The sequence below is a fragment of the Scyliorhinus torazame genome, chromosome 5 (assembly GCF_047496885.1).
Source record: "Scyliorhinus torazame isolate Kashiwa2021f chromosome 5, sScyTor2.1, whole genome shotgun sequence".
Lineage (NCBI taxonomy): Eukaryota > Metazoa > Chordata > Chondrichthyes > Carcharhiniformes > Scyliorhinidae > Scyliorhinus > Scyliorhinus torazame.
The window spans coordinates 204,841,369-204,866,750 of NC_092711.1; the positions used below are offsets into that span (position 1 = coordinate 204,841,369).

The 25,382-nt window shown below is 47.2% G+C and overlaps 1 protein-coding gene across 1 annotated transcript in view; it reads right to left on the reverse strand.

Moving 5' to 3' along the window:
* LOC140418100 (FERM domain-containing protein 7-like) overlaps nt 1–25,327 on the reverse strand; it is a 35,318-nt gene extending 9,991 nt beyond the window's left edge. Inside the window, exons 1-6 of the mRNA XM_072501519.1 lie at nt 25,107–25,327; nt 16,159–16,256; nt 14,299–14,413; nt 9,083–9,230; nt 730–825; nt 469–635 (exon numbers count right to left, since the gene is read on the reverse strand). Of these exons, the coding sequence (XP_072357620.1) occupies nt 469–635; nt 730–825; nt 9,083–9,230; nt 14,299–14,413; nt 16,159–16,256; nt 25,107–25,327 (845 nt within the window). The remainder of the gene's footprint in view (nt 1–468; nt 636–729; nt 826–9,082; nt 9,231–14,298; nt 14,414–16,158; nt 16,257–25,106) is intronic.
* Nucleotides 25,328–25,382: the final 55 nt, after the last annotated feature.

The window sequence follows — 25,382 nt, forward strand, 5'->3', positions numbered from 1 at the left end:
CCGATAGTTTCATTGGAGTTTCAACCCAGAATATGTTCAATTGTTCCATTATTCTGTGCTTGATATGTGAGTGTGTTTACTATTGCTGCTCACTCTGTATGATTAGTTAAGCCTGGGCCTAGACTCAGGGAAAAGAAAAGAAACTGTAAAGAGACCTGGAAGACAGAGATGAAGTAGGGAGTGTACTTTTTAGAGCACTGTGAATAAAGCCAGCAAAATATATAGAGACCAGTGTCATCTCTGCAGAGATCCCAGATATAAACTATACAACATTAAGTGTCCAATTCTCAGGAGTAGAGTTTAAATTGACTCCCTTCTAACTCAGGGGCAAGACTACCACTCATTGAAATGTGTTTGACACAATAAAATGTTACTTGTTCCTGAATAAGTTGTATTTAGCCCGAATAATTAAAACAATATTTTGGTGCATTGAAGTGCAAAAGCCCAAAGGAGAATTCTCCACAATACCTGTACCGGAAACAAGATCCTTTACTGTAAAGGATGGGCTTGGGCTTCGATCTGGGTTCCTCAGGGAGCCTAAAGAAGGCATGACACTCAACACATGTCTTCCAAAAGTGCTTGCACGTATTACGACTTGCCATCAGGAATTCCAAGGAATCCTTGCATGAGGCGGTCTGTCATTTTTGGAGACAGGACACATTATTGGACAAAGAATCACTTGATGTACGTTAATCTCGTATATTGTTGAAAGTGGGAAAAAATCCTTACGAAAATGTTCGAATGCAGCTTGATAAAGAAATGTCTCTTCTTAAAGCTCAGCTTGCGTATTTTGGCCCAGTTGAATGTATTGATCTTTGTTTTGCCCTGTAATGAGAGGAATAGGCTTATACCAATCCTGTCACATCCACAACAGCTTACATTTGTAAGTAAAAATAAGTAAAGTTGCCATTGTCCCAGATGGCCATAGGCTGCTTTTCCCTTTGAGGGGGAGAGCTGACTGGTGGTGATTTAACCTGAGGTTAAACGGAGGTTTATTTCCAACCAAAATGAAAGGCCACAACATGGCAACATGGAACTACCAATAATGCCGATACCAATGCAGGCCGACATTTAAGGATTTATTCTAAGAGCCGCAGCTGATGGACCTCCACCAATCAGCGGGAGAGCTCGTATTCCATGAATCCCAAGGGAAGATCAATCATAATAATTATACAAAGGTGACCAAATACTCGGTCCAAGATTTTAAGTGGTGTTAGAAGGAGGAGAGAGTTTTACAGGGGGAAAGACTTCTAACATCTAGGGCCTAAACAGCTGAAGGCACAGCCGCTAACGGAGGGATGAAAAAAGTGGAGCTGGAATAGGCGCATTCCCCATGGGTTGTTGGGCAGGAATGTGAAGCCAGCAGCTCTACTGGTCACAGTAGCTGAATAGGTTTTTCCCTTTTTATCCTTTCAGGGGATGTGGGCATCATTGGCAAGACCAACATTTGTTGCCCATCCCTAATTGTTCTTGAACCGTGTGGCGTGATATGCGTCTGGGATGAGATGTAGGCCAGATGTAAGGATGATAGATTGGTGAAATAATACCTCGGGTATTATTTATTACCTAGGGTTCGAGTGCTGATTTGGTGATCTCAATCTTACATTTACAATCAGTCCCCTCAATTTACTGGGAGCCACATTACATTTTCTTTTTATGGGGTTCCATGATGTTAGCCAGATTTTAGGATCAAATCGCAGGAGTCCATTTGCTGTTCTTGAAACTTGTCATTCAATAGCCTTGGTTACACATGCACAGAATGGCAAATCAACCTTATAGAATGAAACTGGACATCAGCAGTAACATCAACTGCAGTGAGATTCTAACCTGATAATAATGATGCTCCAAACACAAACATAGGGGAATATATCTGAGCAACATTCTGTGTACTCAGACAGTTTGTCTATCCATGGCAGCTCATGTACAATACAGTTCCTGCATCTGGATCTATGTATGCTAAATAATGTTTTTATATATATATATATCCTATATTTGTTTTTTTATATATTACAGTTCTTTTACAAGGAACAAATGATGTGGCTGATCTGTATGTGTAATTCTTGTATATGTATAGTTCCAATATCTGTTTATTCTTATATATTTAGAATTCTTATATAGGATGTATATTTTAAATACAGTTGCTTCAGCTATATCATTCCAATATACATGCAGTTATTTTATTTCTGCCATTACCTTAAGTCATCGATTCATGCTTCAGTTATAATCTTCCTGCATCAATACAATTTCTCAATCAATAGAGAACCATAGAATCATAGAAACCCTACAGTGCAGAAGGTGGCTATTTGGCCCATCGACTCTGAACCAACCCTCTGAAAGAACCCACTTCCCTGCCCTATCCCCGTAGCTTCACTTAACCTGCCTATCTTTGGATGATGAAGGGCAATTTGGCATGATCAATCCACCTAACCTACAACATGGTTAATGTATCGGTACGGTGCCTGCATGGCAAAGACCCGTATATCATTTGCAACCTAATCTTTTTGAAATAGTACTTCTTTAAATGTAGGATTTCTAGTTATTCTTTCATCAAAAACTTTTAAGAGAATCTAAACTTCACACTCTGGAAAAAGCTATAATACACAGTCTGCTTATAAAAACAGGACTAGGAATATGAATACAGATTTTGACAGGAGTCTGGGTTTTATTTATAGTAATGGGGTATGAAAGTCTAATTGAGAACAGTTTTCACCTGAGTTGAAAAGGGCAGCTTTACAAATGATGGGCTCAAATTGTAAGGAATAAATTCTATTTCCGCAAAACCTGCTTTCAGCATCTATCATCTATCTTCAAAGAAAATCGCTTCCTAACAATAAATCTTATTCCATGACAAAGATCTTGTTTAGGATGCAGGTTTAATAGCAACATTATAATTGTCTCGTTCTTGATTCTTAGGGTGCGATCTACCGGCGCTGAGCTAGGCTCAACATATCTGGGAGCGTCCTCCCAGGTGTTCCGAACAGTCTTTACTCCTCGTGGGATATACCCAAGTCCTGCGAGGTGTCAGAATCAGAATCCCACCCAAAGGGGGCATGACCAAACAGTGGGCGCCTAGGTAGGTTTTAAACCTACTTAAGCTAGTTTACGCGGGACCTACCGGCCTCCCCAGAGAGGCCACATTTGGGCGGTGTTCAGTACTGGTCCACACAAACGTGGACCAGGCGGAATGGCACCCGCGGAGACCTCCCAGTCATTGGGGGCTCCTGGGTAGCCAGGGATAGTGCAGGGTGCTTCCCTGAGTCTCCCCTTGGAATGCAGGCACATTGACACTTCCACTTTGGCACTGCCAAGGTGCCCGGGTGGCACTGCCAAGGGTCAGAGCCTGAGGAGGGCCAGGCCCATGAAAGGAGGGTGGAGGCCAGGTAAATAGGGACCTCTAGGAGGTTAGAGGTGTGACGGATGGGGTTCCTGGTGAGGGGGGCTTGAAAGAGGGTGTGGGGCAGCCTGAAGCAGGGAGCCACAGCATAGCGGGGTATCCTCACTCGGGGGGGGGGGGGGGGGGGGGGGGGGGGGGCATGCGGTAGTGCTCATATGTGCAGGTGGATGACATTGCCCATGGGTGGGGGCGGGTTGGAGGGTCGCACAAGCACACTTAGAGATCAGGGCAACCTTTCAAAATGGTGACCTGACCTCTGAGTACAGCTCCCAAGTGCTGAATAAAATTCTAAGTCTGGGGTAAACTGGTAAGAAACTCCCCAGGGCCCAAAAAGTGACTAAGGGTCGTTTGATAGTGGTTGGGAACTTGCCGGCAAAGCCGATGGGTAATTCACTGAAAAACCCGTTACAAAACAAACTTAGAAATTGTTACGTTAAACCCTGCCGAATGTTTGTACACTGATAAGTCCACTGGAGTTAGACTATTTAGAAATTCTGAAGGGTATCATGTTCTTCATCTAGAGAGTCAACTCAGATGAATTTATTTAAATCCCCTGACATATTTTCCAAACCTTTCTTACTCAAATTTTGTGAATCTTCATTTTTAATATAAAGAACATGGGCGGCATGGTAGCACAGTGGGTAGCACTCAAGCTTCACAGCGCCAGGGTCCCAGGTTCAATTCCCGGCTTTGGTCACTGTCTGTGCAGAGTCTGCACGTTCGCCCTCTGTCTCCGTGGGTTTCCTCCGGGTGCTCAGGTTTCCTCCAACAAGAATTCTCCGTCCTTGTACCCGAACAGGTGCCAGAATGTGACGACTAGGGGCTTTTCACAATAACTTCATTGCAGTATTAATGTAAGCCTACTTGTGATAATAAAGATTGTTATTGTAATAAATTTTGAGTAATATTTGTATCACATAATTGCCGCTGCTATTTTGCTATACTTACCCATTTCCATCATGTCATCCATGCCTCCCATGCCATCCCTCCTCCATGCCATTCAATCTCTCCCATGCCATCCTCACCCCTCCCAGAAATTGTATTCCATCGCTCAGAGAAACAATCTCTCCAACCAGAGTAATTGGTTGAGCTCTCCTTATCTTCCACTGTTTTTGTTCTTTACCAATGCCTCCCCCACGCCCACCGCTTCTAACCATTGGCTGCTGCTCCCATATTATGTGCTCCAGTCCTCCATGCATGCACTTGCCTCAGTGTGTACCAGGCCCTAGCCAGTGAATACGCCCACAAAGACAGGTCCCATCAGCTGACCAATCAGAATGGTCCATGATTTGTTATGTTGTAGGTGTAACATAAGCGGCTTCCTTGAGGTGCACTTGACAAAGGAAGGTTCAGACGTGGAGATAACTTCAACACGTTTATTCAACTATTTACACTTCTATTACTCGGTTTTGACACTACTGCTAATCCTACTGTAGCTACCCAGACTGACTAACCAGTTGCTGCAATCCACGTGGTGGATGTAATATTGAATCTACCCTGTGTCTGTACTCACTGACTGTCTCCACTGGAAAGAGGCAGATCATGTGTGTGGTGTCCTTTATATATGGGTTGGTGTAATGCCCCCCCTGCGGTCGTGTCACCTCTGTGTGTATCGTGAATGTCCATTGGTCGTGTCCTATCTATCTGATCTATTGGTTGAGTGTGTGTGTGTGTGATGTTTCTGGTGCTCCCTCTAGTGTCTAGCTAGCCTACATGCATTTACATTGATGCACATCACCACACCCCCCCCCCTTTTTTATATGTTACATATTTTCTGCACACTTTGAGAAAATTGAACAAAGAACAGGTTGATAAGGTAAAATCATGGGAACAGTGGTTAAACAATAAGTCCAAATCATTTGTGTGAGTCCAAAAACCACCAATCATCATGGTCAAATGTCTCTCTTGGTTATGAACGCCATCAACATCCCTGTGCCACAGGAACCAAGAAGTGGTCAAATCACTTCGCTGTCTGATTTGGAGTCCCTTTCTTTTTCTGATGTTTGTGATGATGCTGTCGGGTGGCAGCTTGTGGCTGATAAGGTGTTGACATTGAAGAGGTACCATCAACAGTATCATTCGAGGTCATGGATGTGCCATTTGTTGAAGTTGGATAAGACTGTACATACTGGTTCTGGCCACATGCTGTGCTGGAAGGGTGATCCTGCTGAGAAGCGTTGAAGAATGTCAATTTGGAGACAGAATTGCTGCTCGCATCAATGTCTGGTGATGGTGTGAAACTAGAACTTTGCATCTGATAGGAATATGCCGTCTGGCCAGGCTGGGGTGCAGCAAATCCTGGGCTGTAACTAAGGCATCCAGTCTGTAGTGCAGATTGCGCTTGCAGTAGTCCTCCTTCGGTCATGATTCCATTAGTGGGCAATCCGTAGTGCTGGCCTGTTTGAGAATATGCTGCATAGACTGCTGGCTGCTGCATGCCTGAATACTGGGTTTGTCGAGCATGAGATGTCATTGGCTGCACTGCTGGTGTGGAAAAAATGTGTGGATATAGCTGTGGTGAATATTGGTGTATTCCTCTTGGACTGTAGCCGCTGCTTGTTGTTACTGAGCCAGTGTAATTGTTAAGTGATCCATCTCCTGTCGTTGTGGCATCTGCTGTCACCCTGAGCGTGCCATCACTGAGGTTGCAGCACTCCCTGTCTGGAGTAAAGTCCGGCTTACGTGAATCAGAGTCGGCGTTTGGTTGCTCCCCATCTGGAGTCTGGTCTGTTTTAACTGAGTCAGTGTTGGTTTGTTGATGCTCCCCGTCCGGAGTCTTAGCAGGTTCACTGGAGTCAGCTGAGATTTCTTGAAGCTGCACGTCTGGAATTGGAACATGCAGGAATGCATTGACTTGTGGAGAGGTTCGAGCGAATGAGGGTGGAAGTATCTTGGTGTCACCGGAGTTACCAGTGGTCCCACAGTGATCGTCGAGTGCCTCTGTACACACTAGCTGAGGTCTGTCACTTTGCACATCTTGCATGGGAAGTGGGAAGCTGTCGTCACTCGTCTCACATTCCGTGGGTAGATCCTCAGCAACTGCTTGTTGTTCACTTGGGTTGGGTAAATTGTCAGAGTCTTCATCTGGTGGCGCAACCAATGTGGGTGGACTGTCATTGTCTTGCTGTTGTCCTTCATTTGGGCTTGGACTGTCATTGTCGCTTTCTTCTTCACTGTAGCATGATAGACTGTCATGGTCGTCCTGCTGTGCACTGGAGCGTGGTAGACTTTCATAGTCATATTGCTGTTTGCTTGAGCATGGCAGACTTGCATCGTCTGCCGCTAGTTGGTCAGAGGAGGTTGCTAGACCCTCATGGTCTTGTTCCTGCAAGGACTGCGTGTCGGAGTCTTGCGTTGCTTCTATCATGGAGGCTGTCCACGAGCTCGCTGTGGAGACTTGTGACACTGGAGTCACTTCTTGTTCATGCAAGGACTGCGCTCTGGAGTCTTGCGTTTCTTCTATCGTGGAGTCTGTCCACGAGCTCGCTGTGGAGGCTTGTGACACAGGAGTCACTTCTTGTTCGTGCAAGGACTGCGCTCTGGAGTCTTGCGTTTCTGCAATTGTGGAGTCTGTCCACGAACTTGCTGTAGAGGCTTGTGACACGGGAGTCACTTCTTGTTCATGCAAGGACTGAGGAGTGGAGTCTTGCGTGTCTTCTTTCGTAGAGTCGGGAACCCTGAGCGGTCCGTGGACCACGCTCTGTGTAGCAGCAGGCCGCTCTCTGTGGGCTTGTACCGCTCTCTGTCTCTTGGTTTCAGGCCGCAGCATCATCCTGCACTCACGAGTTGGGATGTCATATCTGCTGGGTTGAAGATCCTCAAATCCGAAGAACGAATCCGCGTCTGCGTCGGATTCAATACGGGGGTCGCCAATGTGCAACATGTCTAATTGCGGTTCGGATTTGGTACTGGGGTAGCCTCCCAAGATAAAAGGTTCGTCTGAGTCGTAGTCTTCTAGGACCATATTATCACTTTTTGCATTGGAGCTGGCATTGGGCTCGCGAGGTCCAGAGAAAATGTAAAGATCGGTGTCGAAGTGTTCAAGGTCGGAATCATCGGTTTGGGTGTAGGTAACTGCTTGTTGCAGGGTTCTTCGGAGGTTAATTTCATTTCCTGGTTCAATTTGAGGCATTGTGCTGGCATTCCAGGTGAAGGAAGGTTGTTTTACGGCTTTAAAAGATTTTTTCTTTGATTTGGGACTCTGACGTCATGGCGCATGTGACATACTGCGTAGGAAGCGATTGCGCATGCGCATATCGCGATTCCTTTACCGGGGGCCGTTTTCGTGATTGCGCATGCGCGGCATCTCGCAACTGCGCAAGTGCAGTCCCTTTAGAAAGTTGGCCGCCGATCAAAACTGTTCTCTGCTCCGGGATCTCGGCCTCGTGGTGAGTACAGGCACTTCTCTTACCTTTTCTTGCTGGTTGGAGTGTGTTTTCCTCGGAGTATTTGCCGAATTTGTACAGGACTGCCTGGAAGTCGCTTCTGTTTTGCCCCTTGGAGAACTTGAATTTTTAAAAGATTTCTTCTGCTCTGGCACCGGTGATGGTGAGGAGCAGCTCTTTCTTTTCAGCATCGGCCAGGCCTTCCAGGTCGGCTGCTACCAGGAAGAATTCAAACATTTGCCGGAATACCCGCCAGTTTTTGCGGAGATCGCGGTGGCACCGGAGCTGCTGCGGAACCCGGATCTCGAACATCTTGCCTGGGTATTGTTGGTTGTCACTGTATGCTGAGGTATGGCTATATGGATTGAAACAGTTCAGTCCTGGTACCATGATTTGTTATGTTGTAGGTGTAACATAAGCGGCTTCCTTGTGGTGCACTTGACAAAGGAAGGTTCAGACGTGGAGATAACTTCAACATGCTTATTAAACTATTTACACTTCTATTACTTGGGTTCGACACTACTGCTAATCCTTCTATAGCTACCCAGACTGACTAACCAGTTGCTGCAATCCATGTGGTGGGTGTAATATTGAATCAACCCTGTGTCTATACTCACTGACTGTCTCCACTGGAAAGAGGCAGATCATGTGTGTGGTGTCCTTTATATATTGGTGTAATGCCCCCCTGTGGTCGTGTCACCTCTGTGTGTATCGTGTATGTCCATTGGTCGTGTCCTATCTATCTGATCTATTGGTTGAGTGTGTGTGTGTAATGTTTCTGGTGCTCCCTCTAGTGTCTAGCTAGCCTACATGCATTTATATTGATGCACATCACCATGGTCCGGAAAGACAAAAACTGAGTATTATTATTAAAGATATTATTGTAATTCTGCAACAAATAAATGCTGCTTTTTAAAAAAAAAATTCTGGGACAGTGCCATTATTTGTTGCCCTACCCTAATTTCCCTGACTGGCTTGCTGGGCCATTTCAGAATGCTATTAAGAGTCAACCATGTTGCAGTCAATCACATGTAGGCCAGACCAGGCAAGGACGGCAGATTTCTTTCCCTGGAGGGCATTATGTGAAGCAGATGGGTTTTAATGATAATTGAGTCATCGTCACAGATTTTTATTGAATTCAAATTTCGCCAGCTGCCATTGTGGGATTCGAACCCGGGTCCTTAGAGCATGATCCTGGATTACTCATCTAGTGACAATACCACTACACCACCACTGCACGTGATGCAGCCAGTGATGTGATACCTCCTCACAACAGTTACACCATTCACGAGGTTGAACCCACCTGGAAAACCAATATTCCCATATGTAAAACCGCCAGATCGATTTGTGTTCCTTCTCCATCATTGGCTGGATGAAGTCTGATGCCAAACATCTCCAACGTCCGAGCTGTGTCCAGGAGGCGTGTTTCAGATTCAGCTGAAGTCAACCCACTGTGCAAAGGTCAAAGGTTTACTCATTGACTATGAGCAAAGCAGCTCACTACAACCTACAAGAATCCTTTCCTGATGGGCTCACAGGAGGCTTGTAACAAATGGGATATTAAGCTCAAAGTAATTGGTTTGAAAATTAATACTGTTTCACATTCAATTTCGGACTAAGTCCATTCTGTGTGTTCATCATCTAATGACCTTCAAGAAAAGCCCATTTTAGTGAGGCAGGGAGGATTTTTATAAGTTTATTCTTAGGCGTAGCTGTGATTAGCAAGGCAGGCATTTATTATCCATTTGTAGTTGCCCTCCAGAATGTGTGTGGGATTTCTTCCTGAACCACTGAATCTATGTGAAGGTGACATCCTGAGATGTGAGTATCACCGGCAAGGCCAGAATTTCCTGCCCATCCCTCATCACCATGAGAAGGTGTTGGTGGCGGGTTGCCTTCATGAATGGCCACAGTCCGTCTGCTGTAGATGGATGTACAGTGCTGTTTGGGAAGGAGTTCCAGGATTTTGACACCGTTACCCTGAAGGAATGGCAATATCGTTCCGAGGCTGGTTGGTATGTGATTTGAATCATGGAATCATACAATCCATATAGTGCAGGAGACCATTCGGCCCATCGAGTCTGCACCGACCCTCCGAAAGAGCACCCTACTTAGGCCCAGTTCCCCCTCCCATCCCTGCAACCCAGGCTAACCTTTGGACACCAAGGAGCAATTTAGCAAAGCCAATCCACCTAACCTGCACATCTTCGCACTGTGGGGTGATGAAATCGGAGCACACGGAGGAAACCCACGCGGACACGGGGAGAATGTGCGAACTCAGTCACCCAAGGTCAGAATCGAACCAGGGTCCCTGCCGCTGTGAGGCAGCAGTGATAACCTCTGTGCCACCGTGTCACCCACTTGGTGGGGAACATGAAGGTTTTAAAGTTGCCATGCATCTGCTACCTTTGTTCCTCTACATGGTGGAGGTCACAGATTTGGGAGGTGTTGTCAAAGAGGTTCGGCGAGTTGCTGCAGTGTATCTTGCATGAGGTAAACATTGCTGTCACTGTGCATTGATGGTGAGGGAGTTAATGTTTAAAAAGAAAGCTAAGAAAGGCTTGCATTAATATCACACTTTTCATGGCAACTGGATGCCTCAAAGCAGTTTAAAGCCAATGACATACTTCTGAAGTGTAGTCACTGTTGTAATGTAGGAAACATGGAAGCCAATTTACGCACACACAGCAATGTGATAATCACCTGCTTTATGTGATGATGATTGAGATATAAATATTGGCCAGGATACCTGGGAGAACCCCCCTCCTCTCCTTCCAAATTGTATCAGGGATTTTTTTTACCTCCAACCAGGCAGGCAGATGGGACCTTGGATTTAAAGTCTCAAGTGAAAGATGGCACACTCGGTCAAATGCTGCCTTGATGTCAAGGAAAGTCACTCCCACCTCACATCTGGAGTTCAGCTCTTTTATCCATGTTTGGACCAAGGCTGTAATGAAGTCAGGAGCTGAATGACACTGGCGGAACCCAAACTGAGCATTAGTAAATAGATTATTGCTATGTAAGTGCCACTTAATAGCACTGTCAATGACACCTTCCATCACCTTGATGATTGAGAATAGACCAGTAATTGGTTGGGTTTCATTTGTTTTGCTTTTTATGTACAGGACATACCTGGGCAATTTTCCGCATTGCTGGTGTTGTAGCTGTACTGGAACAGATTGGCTAGGAGCGCAGTATGCCTTTAGTATTATTGCCAGAGTGTTACCAGGGTCCAAAGCTTTTACAGTATCCAGTGTCTTCAGCTATTTCAGGGGGAGTGAAATGACTGACATCTGTGATGCTGGACCCTCACAAAGAGTTCAAAATGAATCATCCACTTGGCACTTCTGGTTGAAGATGATTGCAATTTAGAACATAAGAACAAATGAAATAGGAGCAGGAATAGGCCATCTGGCCCTTCGAGCCTGCTCCGCCATTCAATGAGATCATGGCTGATCTTTTCTGGACTCAGCTCCACTTTCTGGCCCGAACACCATAACCCTTTATTCCTTTATTCTCCAAAAAACTATCTATCTTTATCTTGAAAACATTTAATGAAGAAGCCTCAACTGCTTCACTGGGCAAGGAATTCCATAGATTCACAACCCCTTAGGTGAAGAAGTTCCTCCTAAGCTCAGTCCTAAGTCTACTTCCCCTTATTTTGAGGCTATGCCCCCTAGTTCTGCTTTCAGCAAGCAACCCTTCTGAACCTATGATGGAGGGAAAGTTATTGATGAAACAGCTTAAGATTTTTTCTTTTAACTTCATAGAATCTACAGTGCAGAAGGAAGCCCTCCGGCCCATCGTGCCCTTGAAAGAGCACTCTACTTAAGACCATAAGACCATAAGATATAGGAGCAGAATTAGGCCACTCGGCCCATTGAGTCTGCTCCGCCATTCAATCATGGCTGGTATTTTCTCATCCCTATTCTCCTTGCCTTCTCCCCATAACCCCTGATCCCCTTATTAATCAGCTCCAATCAGCTTAATTAATTAAGGCCACACCTCCACCCTAACCCATTAATCCCACCTAACTAAGGGGCAATTTAACGTGGCAAAACCACCTAACTGGCACATCTTTGGACTGCGAGAGGAAACCGGAGCACCCGGAGGAAGCCCATGCAGACACAGGGAGAAATTGCAGACTCCGCACGGTCAGTGACCCAAGCCGGGAATTGAACCCAGGTCCCTGATGCTGTGAAGCAACAGTGCTAAGCATTTTACTACCATGCCGCCCATGTTCATGGGATGTGGATGCCGCTGGCTAAACCAACATTTATCACCCATCCCTGAGGATATTTAAAATTAAAATATATTTTTTTAAATTTAGAGTACCCAATTCATTTTTTCCAATTAAGGGGCAATTTATCATGGCCAATCCACCAACCCTGCACATCTTCTGGGTTGTGGGGGCGAAACCCATGCAAAGACGGGGAGAATGTGCAAACTCCACATGGACAGTGACCCAGAGCCGGGATCGAACCTGGAACCTCAGCGCTGTAAGGCAGCAATACTAACCACTGCAACACCGTGTTGCCCCCCCCTCCCCGAGGGTACTTTAGAGTCAACCACATCGCTGTGGATCTTGAGTCACATATAGGCCAGACCAGGTACGGATGACAGATTTGCTTCCTTAAAGAACATTAGTGATCAGGTCGGTGTTTACAACAATAAACAATGTTTTCATGGTCATCGTTAGACTTTTAATTCCAGATTTTTATTGAATTAAAATTTCACCATCTGCTGTGGTGGGATTCGAATCCAGGTCCCTAGAGCATTACCCTGGGACTCTGGACTATTAGTCCAGCAGCAATACCACTACACCACTGCCTCCCCCATAGTTGAGTTGAGGGCACTAACCTGGTGGACTCCTGTAAGTAACACTGGGACTCTGGTGATTGACTTCCAACAACCACAACCATCTCCCTTTGTGTTGGCCTAAAATGGTTCATATGCCTTCCACTCTGGCTTCTGCCTTTGCTGCTAGTGGTTGTTACCAGTGCTGAGGAGGGGATGTCCAAGGTGGCCCCATTTAATCAACAGTACGACATTGGTTGGACTTGGTGATTTTTTCACGCGCCACTTTCTACATCTTGTAGGAAAGCTTGACTTTCTTTCCTTTGAAAGTAACAGAGACACCCAAACTAACCCCAGCATTCTTTCCAACCAAATATAAATCTGAAAAAACCATCTCAAACTGGTCCAAATTTAGGACAGACAGTCCCTTGAACCCGCTCTGCTTTGCAATAGGATCACAGCTAAATTTCACCCTCATTCCGACTTCTGTCATATCCCCATGTCCCTTGATTAACTTTGTGCCTGAAAACCGATCGATCTGAATCTTGAACAACTCAATGACTGAGCATACACAGCTCTCTGAGGTAGAGAATTCCAAAGATTTTGAGTGAAGAAATTTCTCCTTGCGTTACTTTTAAATGTGTAAAAGTAAGTAGTTAAAGACAATCTTTTCTGATTGTTTAGTGACCTTCTAATGATCAATGACTTTGGCAGGTATTCTTTACGCCTCATCAAATTGAATATATCAGGGCCGGGATTCTCTAATCCTGCGGCAGAGTGTCCACGCCGTTGTAAATGGAGTCGCGTTTTATGACGGCGTGAACAGGCTGACCCCACGACTAATTCTGGCCCCTACAGGGGGCCAGCATGGCACTGGAGCGGCTAACACCACACTAGCTGCTGATCCCGGCGCGTACTGGGCGCCGCGGGATACGCACATGCGCAGCGGCTTCCTTCAACGCGCCGGCCCCGACGTAACATAGCGTAGGATTACAGGGGCCGGCACGTAGGAAAGGAGGCCCCCAGCCAGAGAGGCCAGCCCGCCGATCGGTGGGCCCCGATCGCGGGCCAGGCCACATCGGAGGCCCCCCCTTTCCCTCCACAGCCGCCCCCTAACCCTTCCACGCCGAGGTCCCGCTGGCTGAGCGCAGGTGTGGACGGCGCGGGCTGAGAATCGGTGGGCCGGCTGCATAGAGCGGCCCGCGACAAACGCTGCGCCAACCACGCCGGCGCCAATGGCGCCAATCACGTGCTGGCATTGGCGCGGCGCGATCCTAGCCGGTCGCGGAGATTCTCTGGCCCGGCCCCGGTCTGAGAGAATCCCGCCCATTATCTCCCAGAACCATCCGAGGTGAATTATTTTTGAAGATGTGGACAAACACAATATCAACGTTGCACACAGCAATGCCCCACGAACAGCAATCCGATCGATGAGTGATGTATTCATCTATTTTTCTATTGATGTTAGTTGAAGCATGACTGTTCGCCAGAACACAGAGGAGAACATTCTAGCACTTTTCAAAATAGTTCCATTGGATCTTTGGCACCCACCTGAATGAGCAGGTTTAAAATCTCGTCCAAAAGACTCTCTGACAGAACAAGACTTTCCAGTAGGACTCGCTCCAACTCAAAGTTGTGCGCTACCAACTGAATCAAAAATATTAACATGTCTCTCTTCATGTTGAATTCTGTGGAGCCTTACTTATCTTACTTTGTACTTACGCAAGTTTCTGGTGAAAATTCATTATTTTGTGAATCAGACGTTCCTGGTTTGGGATGTATATCTTAGATTGTAAATGTGTTCCGTCCTGTTCTTCATTAAAATCACCAACCTCAGCTTCAAGGTACGAGGACAAATACACAAAGAGAGAAAAGGTAAATAGAGACATGTGTAGCAAACCAGAGTAGGAAATAAATGAACGAGATACAGGGGTGGATTTTAATTTGGGGTGATAGTCCACGGCAGGATATGTGGGGCAATCTAGTCATTAAGTATGCCGTCTGATTGGGTGCACATTGAGCAGCTAATCCCATATTGTCCAGCAGACACCCAGCCAAATTAATCTCTCTAATGGGGCGGAACCATTAACATTATGCTGCAGGGGTGAGGTTTTGTTTTGGTTATTACCTCAGTATAAGATCATCAAAGGAAAGGCCATTGTATGTTGCCCAACCCTAATTGCCGTTAAGGAGGTGTTGGTGAGACATCTGGTCATGAAGTGTAGATACACCCACAGTGCTGCTAGGGAGGGAGTTCTAAGATTTTGACCCAGTGACAGTGAAGGAACGGCGATATATTTCCAAGTCAGGATGTTGTGCGGCTTGGAGGGGAACTTGGAAGGATCCCATGACTGTTGCTATCGACGGGGAAGGTAGAGCCTTACTTACAGTTTTTTCTTAAACAGTTAGGCTGACATCTGCTCATTTTCTTATTGGTACGTCATGCATATCCGTATGTTATTTGCGTTGAATGAGTTATGCTGGAGTTTGTGCTTGGCCCCTCAGGATGTCAAACAGAGACCAAGGGAGCTGATGAAGGATCAGCCTTTTTTTTTTCAACCATTCCTTTTGGCGTTGTGGTTTGGTCACTCAATTTTCTCCTGTGATTGTGCTTGCAATCTTGGCATTGGTGCAAAGTGATTGGCTGAGTGTGGAGTCAGGGCATGGGCTTGTTCGTTGGTGAGGTTGGGGGTGGAACACACAAGGCTGGCTCCCAAGCCAGATGGGACCGGCCGGGGTGGCGAGTACACAAAGGGTTAGGCCTAGTTCGAGTAGACCAGATTAGGGAGTCCGAGAGGAGTGGGTGAGGAGCACTTGAAGCCTTGGCCCACGGCTCCTCTCCAATCAGAAGGAAAACCTAGTGATACTTGTAAATAGCTGGTGCTGGTCCAAATTGGAGTTACATTTTAAGGTCGGCAACATCACGGTGACACAGTGGTTAGCACTGCTGCCTCACAGATCCAGGGACCCAGGTTCAATTCCAGCCTCGGGTGACTGTGTGGAGTTTGCACTTTCTCCCTGTGCCTGCGTGGGTTTCCTCCAGATGCTCTGGTTTCCTCCCCCAGCCCAAAGATATGCAGGTTAGGTGGATTGACCATGCCAAATTACCCCATAGAGTTTAAAAAGGTTCGGTGGGGTTAGGGGATAGGGTGGAAGAGTGGGCCTAAGTAGGGTGCTCTTTCCAAGGGACGTTGCAAACTCGATGGGCCAAATGACCTGTAGGGATTCTAGAAGACCAGATCAGATTTGTACCAGTCACTTCCCAAGTTTACTGTTTTTTCCTCCTAGGATACTGGGGATGGAGCGATGGAAGGCCCAAGCCCATAGTTTCCTGACCAATCTGGGAGAGGAGCTCTTGCTTCATTCACTCATAGTTAGCTAAATAAAAGCTCCCCCGCCCCCGCCATGGACCACAACTACCAGCCCCAGTAAATCAGCATAAACATATGTAACTTTGATATTTAAAAAAACAAATAATTTAACTTCTGTGTCAGGCAGGGATCCCTGATTTCATCCATTGCTCAGTGAGACATTTAAGGCTATTTAGGACTCCATTGGAGGGATATTTTAGCCATTACTCACCCTGGATGATGTGAGAAAGTAACAGTGCAACACTGTTATCATTGCAATGAAGTCTCCCAGCAACCAGGTCCCGTTTGATTTGCTGAGCAAACAGATACCTGTGGAAGTAGCAAGTTCAGTTAGAATATCTTCAGCCAATCGTCAGACAGACAGGCAGAATATCATAGAATTTACAGTGCAGAAGGAGGCCATTCGGCCCATCGAGTCTGCACCAGCTCTTGGAAAGAGCACCCTACCCAAGGTCCACACCTCCACCCTATCCCCATAACCCAGTAACCCCACCCAACACTAAGGGCAATTTTGGACACTATGGGCAATTTAACATGGCCAATCCACCTAACCCGCACATCTTTGGACTGTGGGAGGAAACCGGAGCACCCGGAGGAAACCCACGCACACACGGGGAGGATGTGCAGACTCCGCACAGACAGTGACCCAAGCCGGAATCGAACCTGGGACCCTGGAGCTGTGAAGCATTTGTGCTATCCACAATGCTACCGTGCTGCCCAATGGTCAATGCCAAATAGGCAAGGCCAAAATCAGAGCTGAGACTCCCCCTTGGGGCATCTCACAGCAAGTGAGAACCTGTGGGCAGCACGGTAGCGCAGTGGTTAGTACTGTGGCTTCACAGCGCCAGGGTCCCAGGTTCAATTCCCCGCTGGGTCACTGTCTGTGCGGAGTCTGCGTGGGCTTCCTCCGGGTGCTCCAGTTTCCTCCCACATTCTAAAGACGGGCAGGTTAGGTGGATTGGCCATGATAAATTGCCCTTAGTGTTCAAAAAGGTTAGGAGGGGGTATTGGGTTATGGGGATAGGGTGGAAGTGAGGGCTTAAAGTGGATCGGTGCAGGCTCGTTGGGCCGAATGGCTTCCTTCTCCACTGTATGTTCTATGTCTATGTTCTATAGGGGGTGGTGTTCCCATGTCCTGCTGCCTTTGTCTTTTTGGTATGAGGCACAGGTTTGACGATGTTGTCAAAGAAGGAATGGTGAGCTGCAGCAATGCATCTTGAATATCATGCATACTGCTGCTACTGTGTGCTGGTGATGGCGGGCGTGAATGTTTGAGGTAGTGGAAAGGGTGCTAATCAAGCGGATTAATTTACCCTGCCTGGTTCAACCTTCCTGAGTGTTGTTGGAGCTTCACTCATCCAGAGAAGTGGAGAGCATTCCATCCTACTCCTGACTTGTACCAATGTAGATGGTGGACGGGCTTTGGGGGAATTAGGAAGTGAGTTACTTGCCATAGCATCTGACCCCCTCTTGTAGGCACAATGTAGGCATTGCTAGTTGAGTTCAACTTTTCGTCAAGGATAACCCCAATATGTTGATGGTTGGTGATTCAGTTATGGTAATGCCATTGAATGTCAAGGGGAGATAGTGAGATTTACTTCATTTTGGAAACAGTAATGGTTTGGCATTTGTGTGATACAAATGTTGTTTGCCACTTATCAGCCCAAGCCGGAATGTTTTCCAGGTTTGCTGCATTCAGGAATTGATCTGAACAGTTACAAATGGACCTGAACGTGGCACTATCATCAGTTAACAACCCTACTTCTGATATTATGATGGAGCAAGACTGTGCATGGTGCAGCTGAAGATGGTAGTGCGTAGGAGACTGCCCTTATGAACTCCTGCAGCAATATCCTGGGACTGAGAAGATTGTTTTCAACAAACATAACCTTCAAACCTTCCATCGGTTTGTTGATGTTTGAGACCAGATCGATGGGTGGTAATTGATTGAATTGGATTAGATCTGCATTCTGTGGGTGTCAAAAGTATATAATTAACTGTAAAACATTTGGAACTTTCTGTAATCAAGAAAGGTGCTGTAAAAATGCAAATCGTTATTTTTTTGTATCTGCCAACACTTCAAATAAACTTTTATCTCTGAACTCCATTTCCTTGCATCCGTTCATATTCCTTATCTTCAAATGCTTATCCAACTATCTTTGAATGATGTTCTCGCCTTTAATTCATAAGTGTCTTGTAGTAAAGCATTTGTTATGACACCCTGGGCGAGTGTGTGGTCAATTCCAGCCCCACACACCCCAGAGTCCCAACATAAGTGAATTAACCAATTATTTCTGTATTTATCTGAGATCTTTCACCCTTGACTTCTCCAATGAGTTACAGGCACCAGATTTGTAAGTAAAACATTAAAAAACTGTTTATTTTTAACAAGGAAAATGATGAACATATAATGGTAAGAATGGAACAATCTGCTAATCTAACTATTCCCCAAACCCCATCACACCCTCCAGCCAGACGCACACAAGACAGACACACGCTGGGAGGGACTAGGAAAGGTTAAAAAATAACAGGGATTAAAAGGTTTGATAGATCTTCGTGGCTGAGTTTGTGGTCTTTGTAGGTGGTGATCTCTTCGGAATGCGAGGTGATAAAAAACGTCGGTTGGTTTGGATCTTCAAGCTGGGACACTCAGGCCAGATGTGAAAATAATTTAAAAATTCAATGAGTAGTTGACAACTGTAAATCAGATTAATTGACTGATGCTTTTCCTCAAAGAACAAAGTCCTTGACAGTTGAGGGACATTAAGGTGTCAACAAACCCTTCCAATCCATTAGATATGGGATAATTTGGCCATTCAAGCTAATAGCTGGGATATTTAAAATGTAATTATCTTGGCTAAAAGACAATGGCTAAAATAAGCCCTAGACATGGGTAATCAATTTCCTTATTTGGGAGCATCATTTGACAATTTTGAGACAGTGGCCATCTTGGCTTTCCTGTGAAAGCTACTGAAAAGGCAAGAATCCACCTGCTGAAACCAGAACAATTGTGGCACAACATGAGGAGACATCTTGAGAAGAAACTGCTTGTCAACAGGGAGAGATGGAGGAAGGCATTCAGAAACAGCCCATGGTGCTGCTGTAAGTAACTGGACAGTTTTGAAAGTGCCGTGCCTACAGAATCAGAGAAACAAGGGCCCTCTCTCTCCTCCTTGCATCCTGATCCATCCCCTAAACTACCTGTGAAAGCAACCTCTGGAATATCAACTGTGGAAGCCTTCACAGCAGCTGAAACAATGCTGTAATTTCAAAGCTTTCACCTCAGACAACACAACAATTAGACTATGAAACAATAACAGGCCTGTGTCAAGCAATAGAGACTGAACTCGGTTCAAATTTTACAAGCATTGTTTTTATCTTCATCTATAATTAATCTTTGTGTGTGCATGTGGGTGGCATAGTTTTCTTCAGTAACCACCAGAGCAAGAGTGTAGAAATAAACCAACCATTTCTTTTTAATTATGGAAGACTGCTGCTGGTTTGGTTTAAGTTGACTCACTCACTCCAAGGGTAAGAAACGCATATCCACGTACATATATATTGATCATGGCCAATTTTGAGGAAACACCCCAAAACTGTCCATGGCAAGTGACACATCTCCAAAGGGTCCCATGTCTGAAGGACAAAATAATGAGGGTTGATATCCAATAGACTATTAAGTTGCTGTCCAAATATTAATTTCTAGCTACCTCATTGTGAGCTGACTTATCCATTGAACATGAACAGATTAAAAGGTAGTATTTTAAGGAATAAGTAATCAATACAAAATTGTGTAATTTGTTATAGGCCCATAGAGATGAATAACTTAAAAGTAAAAGAAATTTGAACGCCCAGTTAATAGCTGAAAACATGACACTGTAAGGTTTCATGTTTTAAGACTTTTACTGTAACAAACAGACTAAAAGCACAATTGACTAAACACTATTTTTATAGGTAACTTATACTTTAAACTACAGGTCAGAATTTTTCCCATTTACCTTTAACAAAACTGAAAAACCAACTTGTATACGTTACTCTGTCCCATAAGTAGTCATTCAATTTTCGTGAACCGTGAAAAGGTTAGGTTAGGTTAGGTTTGGTTTCTAGGTTATTGGGATAGGATGGAGGCATGGGCTTAAGTAGGGTGCTATTTCCAAGACTGGTGCAGACTTGTTGGGCCAAATGGCCTCCTTCTGCACTGTACATTCTACTATTTTATGATAACCGAGCCTAAAGTGATTTAGTTTACTTCAATATCGAGGTTGCCGAGTTTGGTAACATTGAAGTCCTGCCCTGTCTTTTCCAGAGAAACATTTTCCTGGTGATCCTCCTTCTAATGCAAGCTAGGCAAATATACAAGCCACATTATAAACCCTCACAATTGTTGTCTTTTTAATCTGAGTTCAAGCCCCTGCCAACTCTCCTCCATTATAGATCATAGAGACCTTTAGCCTCTTACCTGTTCTATCTCTGCTCCCCAATCCTGGGTGCCGCCATCTTGCTTGCCTCAGAACAAGCAGCCTGTGACCACTGCCATCTTCCCCCCATCAGGCCTCGTGCAGCCTGTGGGCGCCGCCATCTTTAACACCGGCCACCACGTGCGCCCCATGGGCGCCACCATCTTCCCCGCCTCAGGACCCCTGCTCGTCGGGCACCTCATCGGGCCGCTCATTGCCTGCCGACCAGCCAGGGGCCATCCAACACCAGCTACAGCTCGCCTCCATCACGATCGACCAGCCCGGGCCGCACAACCTCGCAACCGCGTCGACGACGGTAAAGGTCAATGAGCACAAGACATCATGCCTTCTTGACTCCGGGAGCACAGAGAGCTTCATCCACCCCGATACGGTAAGGCGCTGCTCCCTCGCGGTACACCCCATTAACCAGAGAATCTCCCTAGCGTCCGGATCCCACTCCGTGGAGATCCGGGGGTACTGCACCGGCACCCTCACCATCCAGGGCGTTGAGTTCAGCGGCTTCCGGCTCTATGTCCACCCCAACCTCTGCGCTGCCTTGCTACTCGGCCTGGACTTCCAGTGCAACCTCCAGAGTCTAACCCTGAAATTCGGCGGACCCCTACCACCCCTTACTGTATGCGGTCTCACGACATTTAAGGTCGACACCTTCTCTGTTTGCAAACCTCAACCCGGATTACAGACCCGTCGCCACCAGGAGCAGACAGTACAGTGCCCAGGACAGGACCTTCATCAGGTCTGAGGTCCAGCGGCTGCTGCGGAAAGGCATTATTGAGGCCAGCAACAGCCCCTGGAGAGCCCAAGTGGTAGTTGTGAAAACTGGGGAGAAAAACAGGATGGTGGTTGACTACAGACAGACCATCAATCGGTACACACAGCTTGACGTGTACCCCCTCCCACGCATATCTGATATGGTCAATCAGATTGCACAGTACCGGGTCTTCTTGACAGTGGACCTGAAATCTGCCTACCGCCAGCTCCCCATTCGTAAGGCGGACCGCCCATACACTGCGTTTGAAGCAGACGGCCGCCTTTACCACTTCCTTAGAGTTCCCTTCGGCGTCACTAATGGGGTCTCGGTCTTCCAAGGGGAGATGGACCGAATAGTTGACCGGTACGGACTGCGGTCCACCTTCCTGTACCTGGATAACATCACCATCTGCGGCCACGACCAGCAGGACCACGACGCTAACCTTTCCAAATTCCTCCACACCGCCAAACACCTCAACCTAACGTACAACAAGGAGAAGTGCGTGTTCAGCACCCAGCGCTTAGCCATCCTCGGCTATGTGGTGTAAAATGGAGTTCTAGGGCCTGACCCCAATCGCATGTGCCCCCTCATGGAACTCCCCCACTGCCCCAAGGCCCTCAAACGATGTCTGGGGTTCTTCTCATACTACGCCCAGTGGGTCCCTAACTATGCGGACAAGGCCCGCACACTCATTCACTCCACCATTTTCCCCCTGACGGCCGAGGCTCACCAGGCCTTTGCCGAGGCCACGATGCACGCGGTCGATGAGACGCTCCCCTTCCAAGTCGAGAGCGATGCATCAGACGGCGCTCTGGCCGCCACCCTCAACAAGGCAGGCAGGCCCGTGGCATTCTTTTCACGCAACCTCCATGCCTCTGAAATTTGGCACTCCTCTGTTGAGAAGGAGGCCCAAGCCATCGTAGAAGCTGTGCGGCATTGGAGGCATTATCTGGCCGGCAGGAGATTCACTCTCCTCACTGACCAACGGTCGGTTGCCTTCATGTTCAATAACACACAGTGGGGCAAGATCAAAAATGATAAAATCTTGAGGTGGAGGATCGAGCTCTCCACCTACAATTACGAGATTTTGTATCGCCCCGGTAAGCTCAACGAGCCCCCCAAAGCCCTGACCCGAGGTACATGTGCCAGCGCACAAGTGGACTGACTCCGGACCCTACACGACGCTCTCTGTCACCCAGGGATCACCCGGTTCCTTCACTTCATAAAGGCCCGCAATCTGCCCTACTCCATTGAGGAGGTCAGGGCCATCACCAGAGACTGCCAAGTCTGCGTGGAGTGCAAACCGCACTTCTACCGGCCAGACCGCACGCATCTAGTAAAGGCCTCCCGCGTGGACTTCAAAGGGCCCCTTCCCTCCACCGACCGAAACACGTACTTCCTTAACGTGGTCGACGAATACTCCTGATTCCCCTTCACCGTCCCATGCCCCAATATGACGTCTGCCACCGTCATCAAAGCACTCAACACCATCTTCACCCTGGTCGGTTTCCCCGCCTACATCCACAGCGACCGGGGATCCTCCTTTTTGAGTGATGAGCTGCGTCAGTACCTGCTCAGCAAGGGCATCGCCTCGAGCAGGGCGACCAGCTACAAGCCCTGGGGAAACGGGCAGGTGGAGCGGGAGAATGGGACAGTCTGGAAGGCTGTCCAGCTGGCCCTTTGGTCCAAAAACCTCCCGGTCTCCCACTGGCAGGAGGTCCTCCCCAACGCCCTTCACTCCATCCGATCGATACTTTGCACAGCGACTAATCCAACCCCCATGAACATCTCCTTGCCTTCCCCAGAAAGTCCACCTCCAGGGTTTCACTCCCAATGTGGCTGGCAGCTCCAGGACCCCTTCTCCTGCACAAGCACGTGTGGCTCCACAAGGCGGACCCGTTGGTCGAGAGGGTACAGCTACTCCATGAAAACCCACAGTACGCTTACGTGGCGTACCCTGACGGTCGCCAAGACACAGTCTCCCTCAGGGACCTGGCACCACCCCCACCCCCCTCTGCCACGGCACCACCCTCCATCTCCCCAGCGCACCTCACCACAGCCCCCACTCCAGGACGATCCGTCCTCCCCTTGGTCCCACCCGGGGATGAAGGTGAGGTCTACATGCTCCCGGAGTCACCGGCGACCGAGCTGACGCCTGCATCGCCACCGGGACTGCGGCGCTCACAACGGAGGATCGACTGAATTTGTGAACTTACCCCAAAATGTTAACCTTAAAATGCATGTAAATGGTTTTCCACCACCCCCGTTGGGCTCTTTTTTAACAGGGGGTGAATGTGGTAGTCACCACTGTTGTATATATCACATTCAAGATGTAATATGGTAAGGCTCCTGTACTACAGGTACGGGGGTAGAACCATGCCTGCTGGCTCCTCCCAGTAGGCGGAGTATAAATGTGTGTGCTTACCAAGCTGCAGCCATTTCGGCAGCAGCTGCAGGAGGCTACACATCGCTGCTTAATAAAGCCTCGATTACACTCTACTCTCGTCTTGTCGTAATTGATAGTGCATCACTGACTCTGTGCAGTCCTGCTATTGCTTTCTATGTGCTTTCTATAAAACCTTTGATAATGGATTCTAGAATTTTCCCCATTACTGACGTTAGGCTTACAGGTCTATAATTCCCTGTTTTCTCTCTACCTCCCTTTTTAAATAGTGGTTACATTAGCTACCTTCCAATCTGCAGGAGCTGTTCCAGAGGATAGAGAATCCTGGAAGATGACCAGCAAAGCATCCACTATTTCTAGAGCCATTTCCTTAAGTACTCTGGGATTATCAAGCCCTGAGGATTTATCAGCCTTCAATCACATCAATTTCCCCAACACCATGGCTGGGATTCTCCGATCCCGTGCCGGGTTGGAGAATCACCAGGGGGGGGGGGAATCACTCCATGCCGCTCTGACACCGGGCCACCGATTCACTGGGACCAGAGAATCGGCGCCAATCGTGTAAAAGCAGCCCTCGCGGCGATTGTCCGCGCTCGACGGCCGAATGCCCGCGGAGTTCCGCCAAGTCCCGCCTGCGTGGTTTGCGTATGGTCCTACCCGGCAGGAACTCGGCGATCGGATGTGGGGGCCGTCCTGGTGGGGGTGGAGGGGATCCGACCGGGGCCTACCAATTGGCGGGCAGGCTCATTCTGGCGGGGGTCTATGTTCCTCCGCACCGGGCTCCTGTAGGGCTCCACCATGTTGCCCGGGGACGGCAACCCATGCGCATGCACGGACCAGAGCCTGCTGTAGTGCACAGCACTCCGGCACTGTACTGGGCCCCAAGGAAGGGGCGAATGACTGGGCCTGGACGCCCATTGATGCCGGCGTCGCTCGCGCTGGTTTTGACGCAGGCGTCAACACTCAGCCGGGATTTCGGAGAATCCTGGCTCATTTCTCTACGAATATTGATCTCCTTCAGTTCCCTCCTCTGACTAAACCCTGCATTCCCCAACATTTCCAGTATCTTATTTGTATCCTCATTTGTGAAGACAGAACCTATTTAGTTGCTTAGCATTTCTTTGTCCCCCAGTTTGAATTCCCCTGTTTCTGACTGATTGCCTTCACCAATCTTTTTCTTTTCACGTACCTGTAGAAACTTTCACTGTCAATTTTTCAGCTTACTCTCGTACTCTATATTCCCTTTCTTAATCAATCCCTTGCTCCTTCTTTGCTGAATTCTAAACTGCTTCCAATCCTCAGACCTGTTGTTGCTCTTGACCAATTTGTATGCTTCTGCTTTGGATCAAATACGGTCTCTAATTTTCCTTGTAAGTCTTGGATTGGCCATCTTTACAGTTTTACTTTTATGCCAGACATGAATAAACAATTTCTCTAGTTCCCCCATGCACTCCTGGAATGTTTGCCATTGCCTATCCACAGTCATGCCTTTAAGTAATGTGTCCAAATCGATCCTAGCCAACTCACACCTCACATCATCATAGTTTCCAATATTAAAATTCAGAGCCCTAGTCTCAGAATCAATTACTTCATTCATCGTCTTGATGAAAAATTCTATCATATTATGGTCACTCATCCCCAAGAGGTCTTGCACAACTAGATCACCAATAATTCTGTTCTCATTACACAGTTTCATGTCTAGGATGGCCTGTTCTCCATGGTTCCTCAGCATATTGGTCCAGAAAACCATCCTGTCTACACTCCAGGAATTCCTCCTCTACGGTGTTGTGGCTAATTTGATTTGC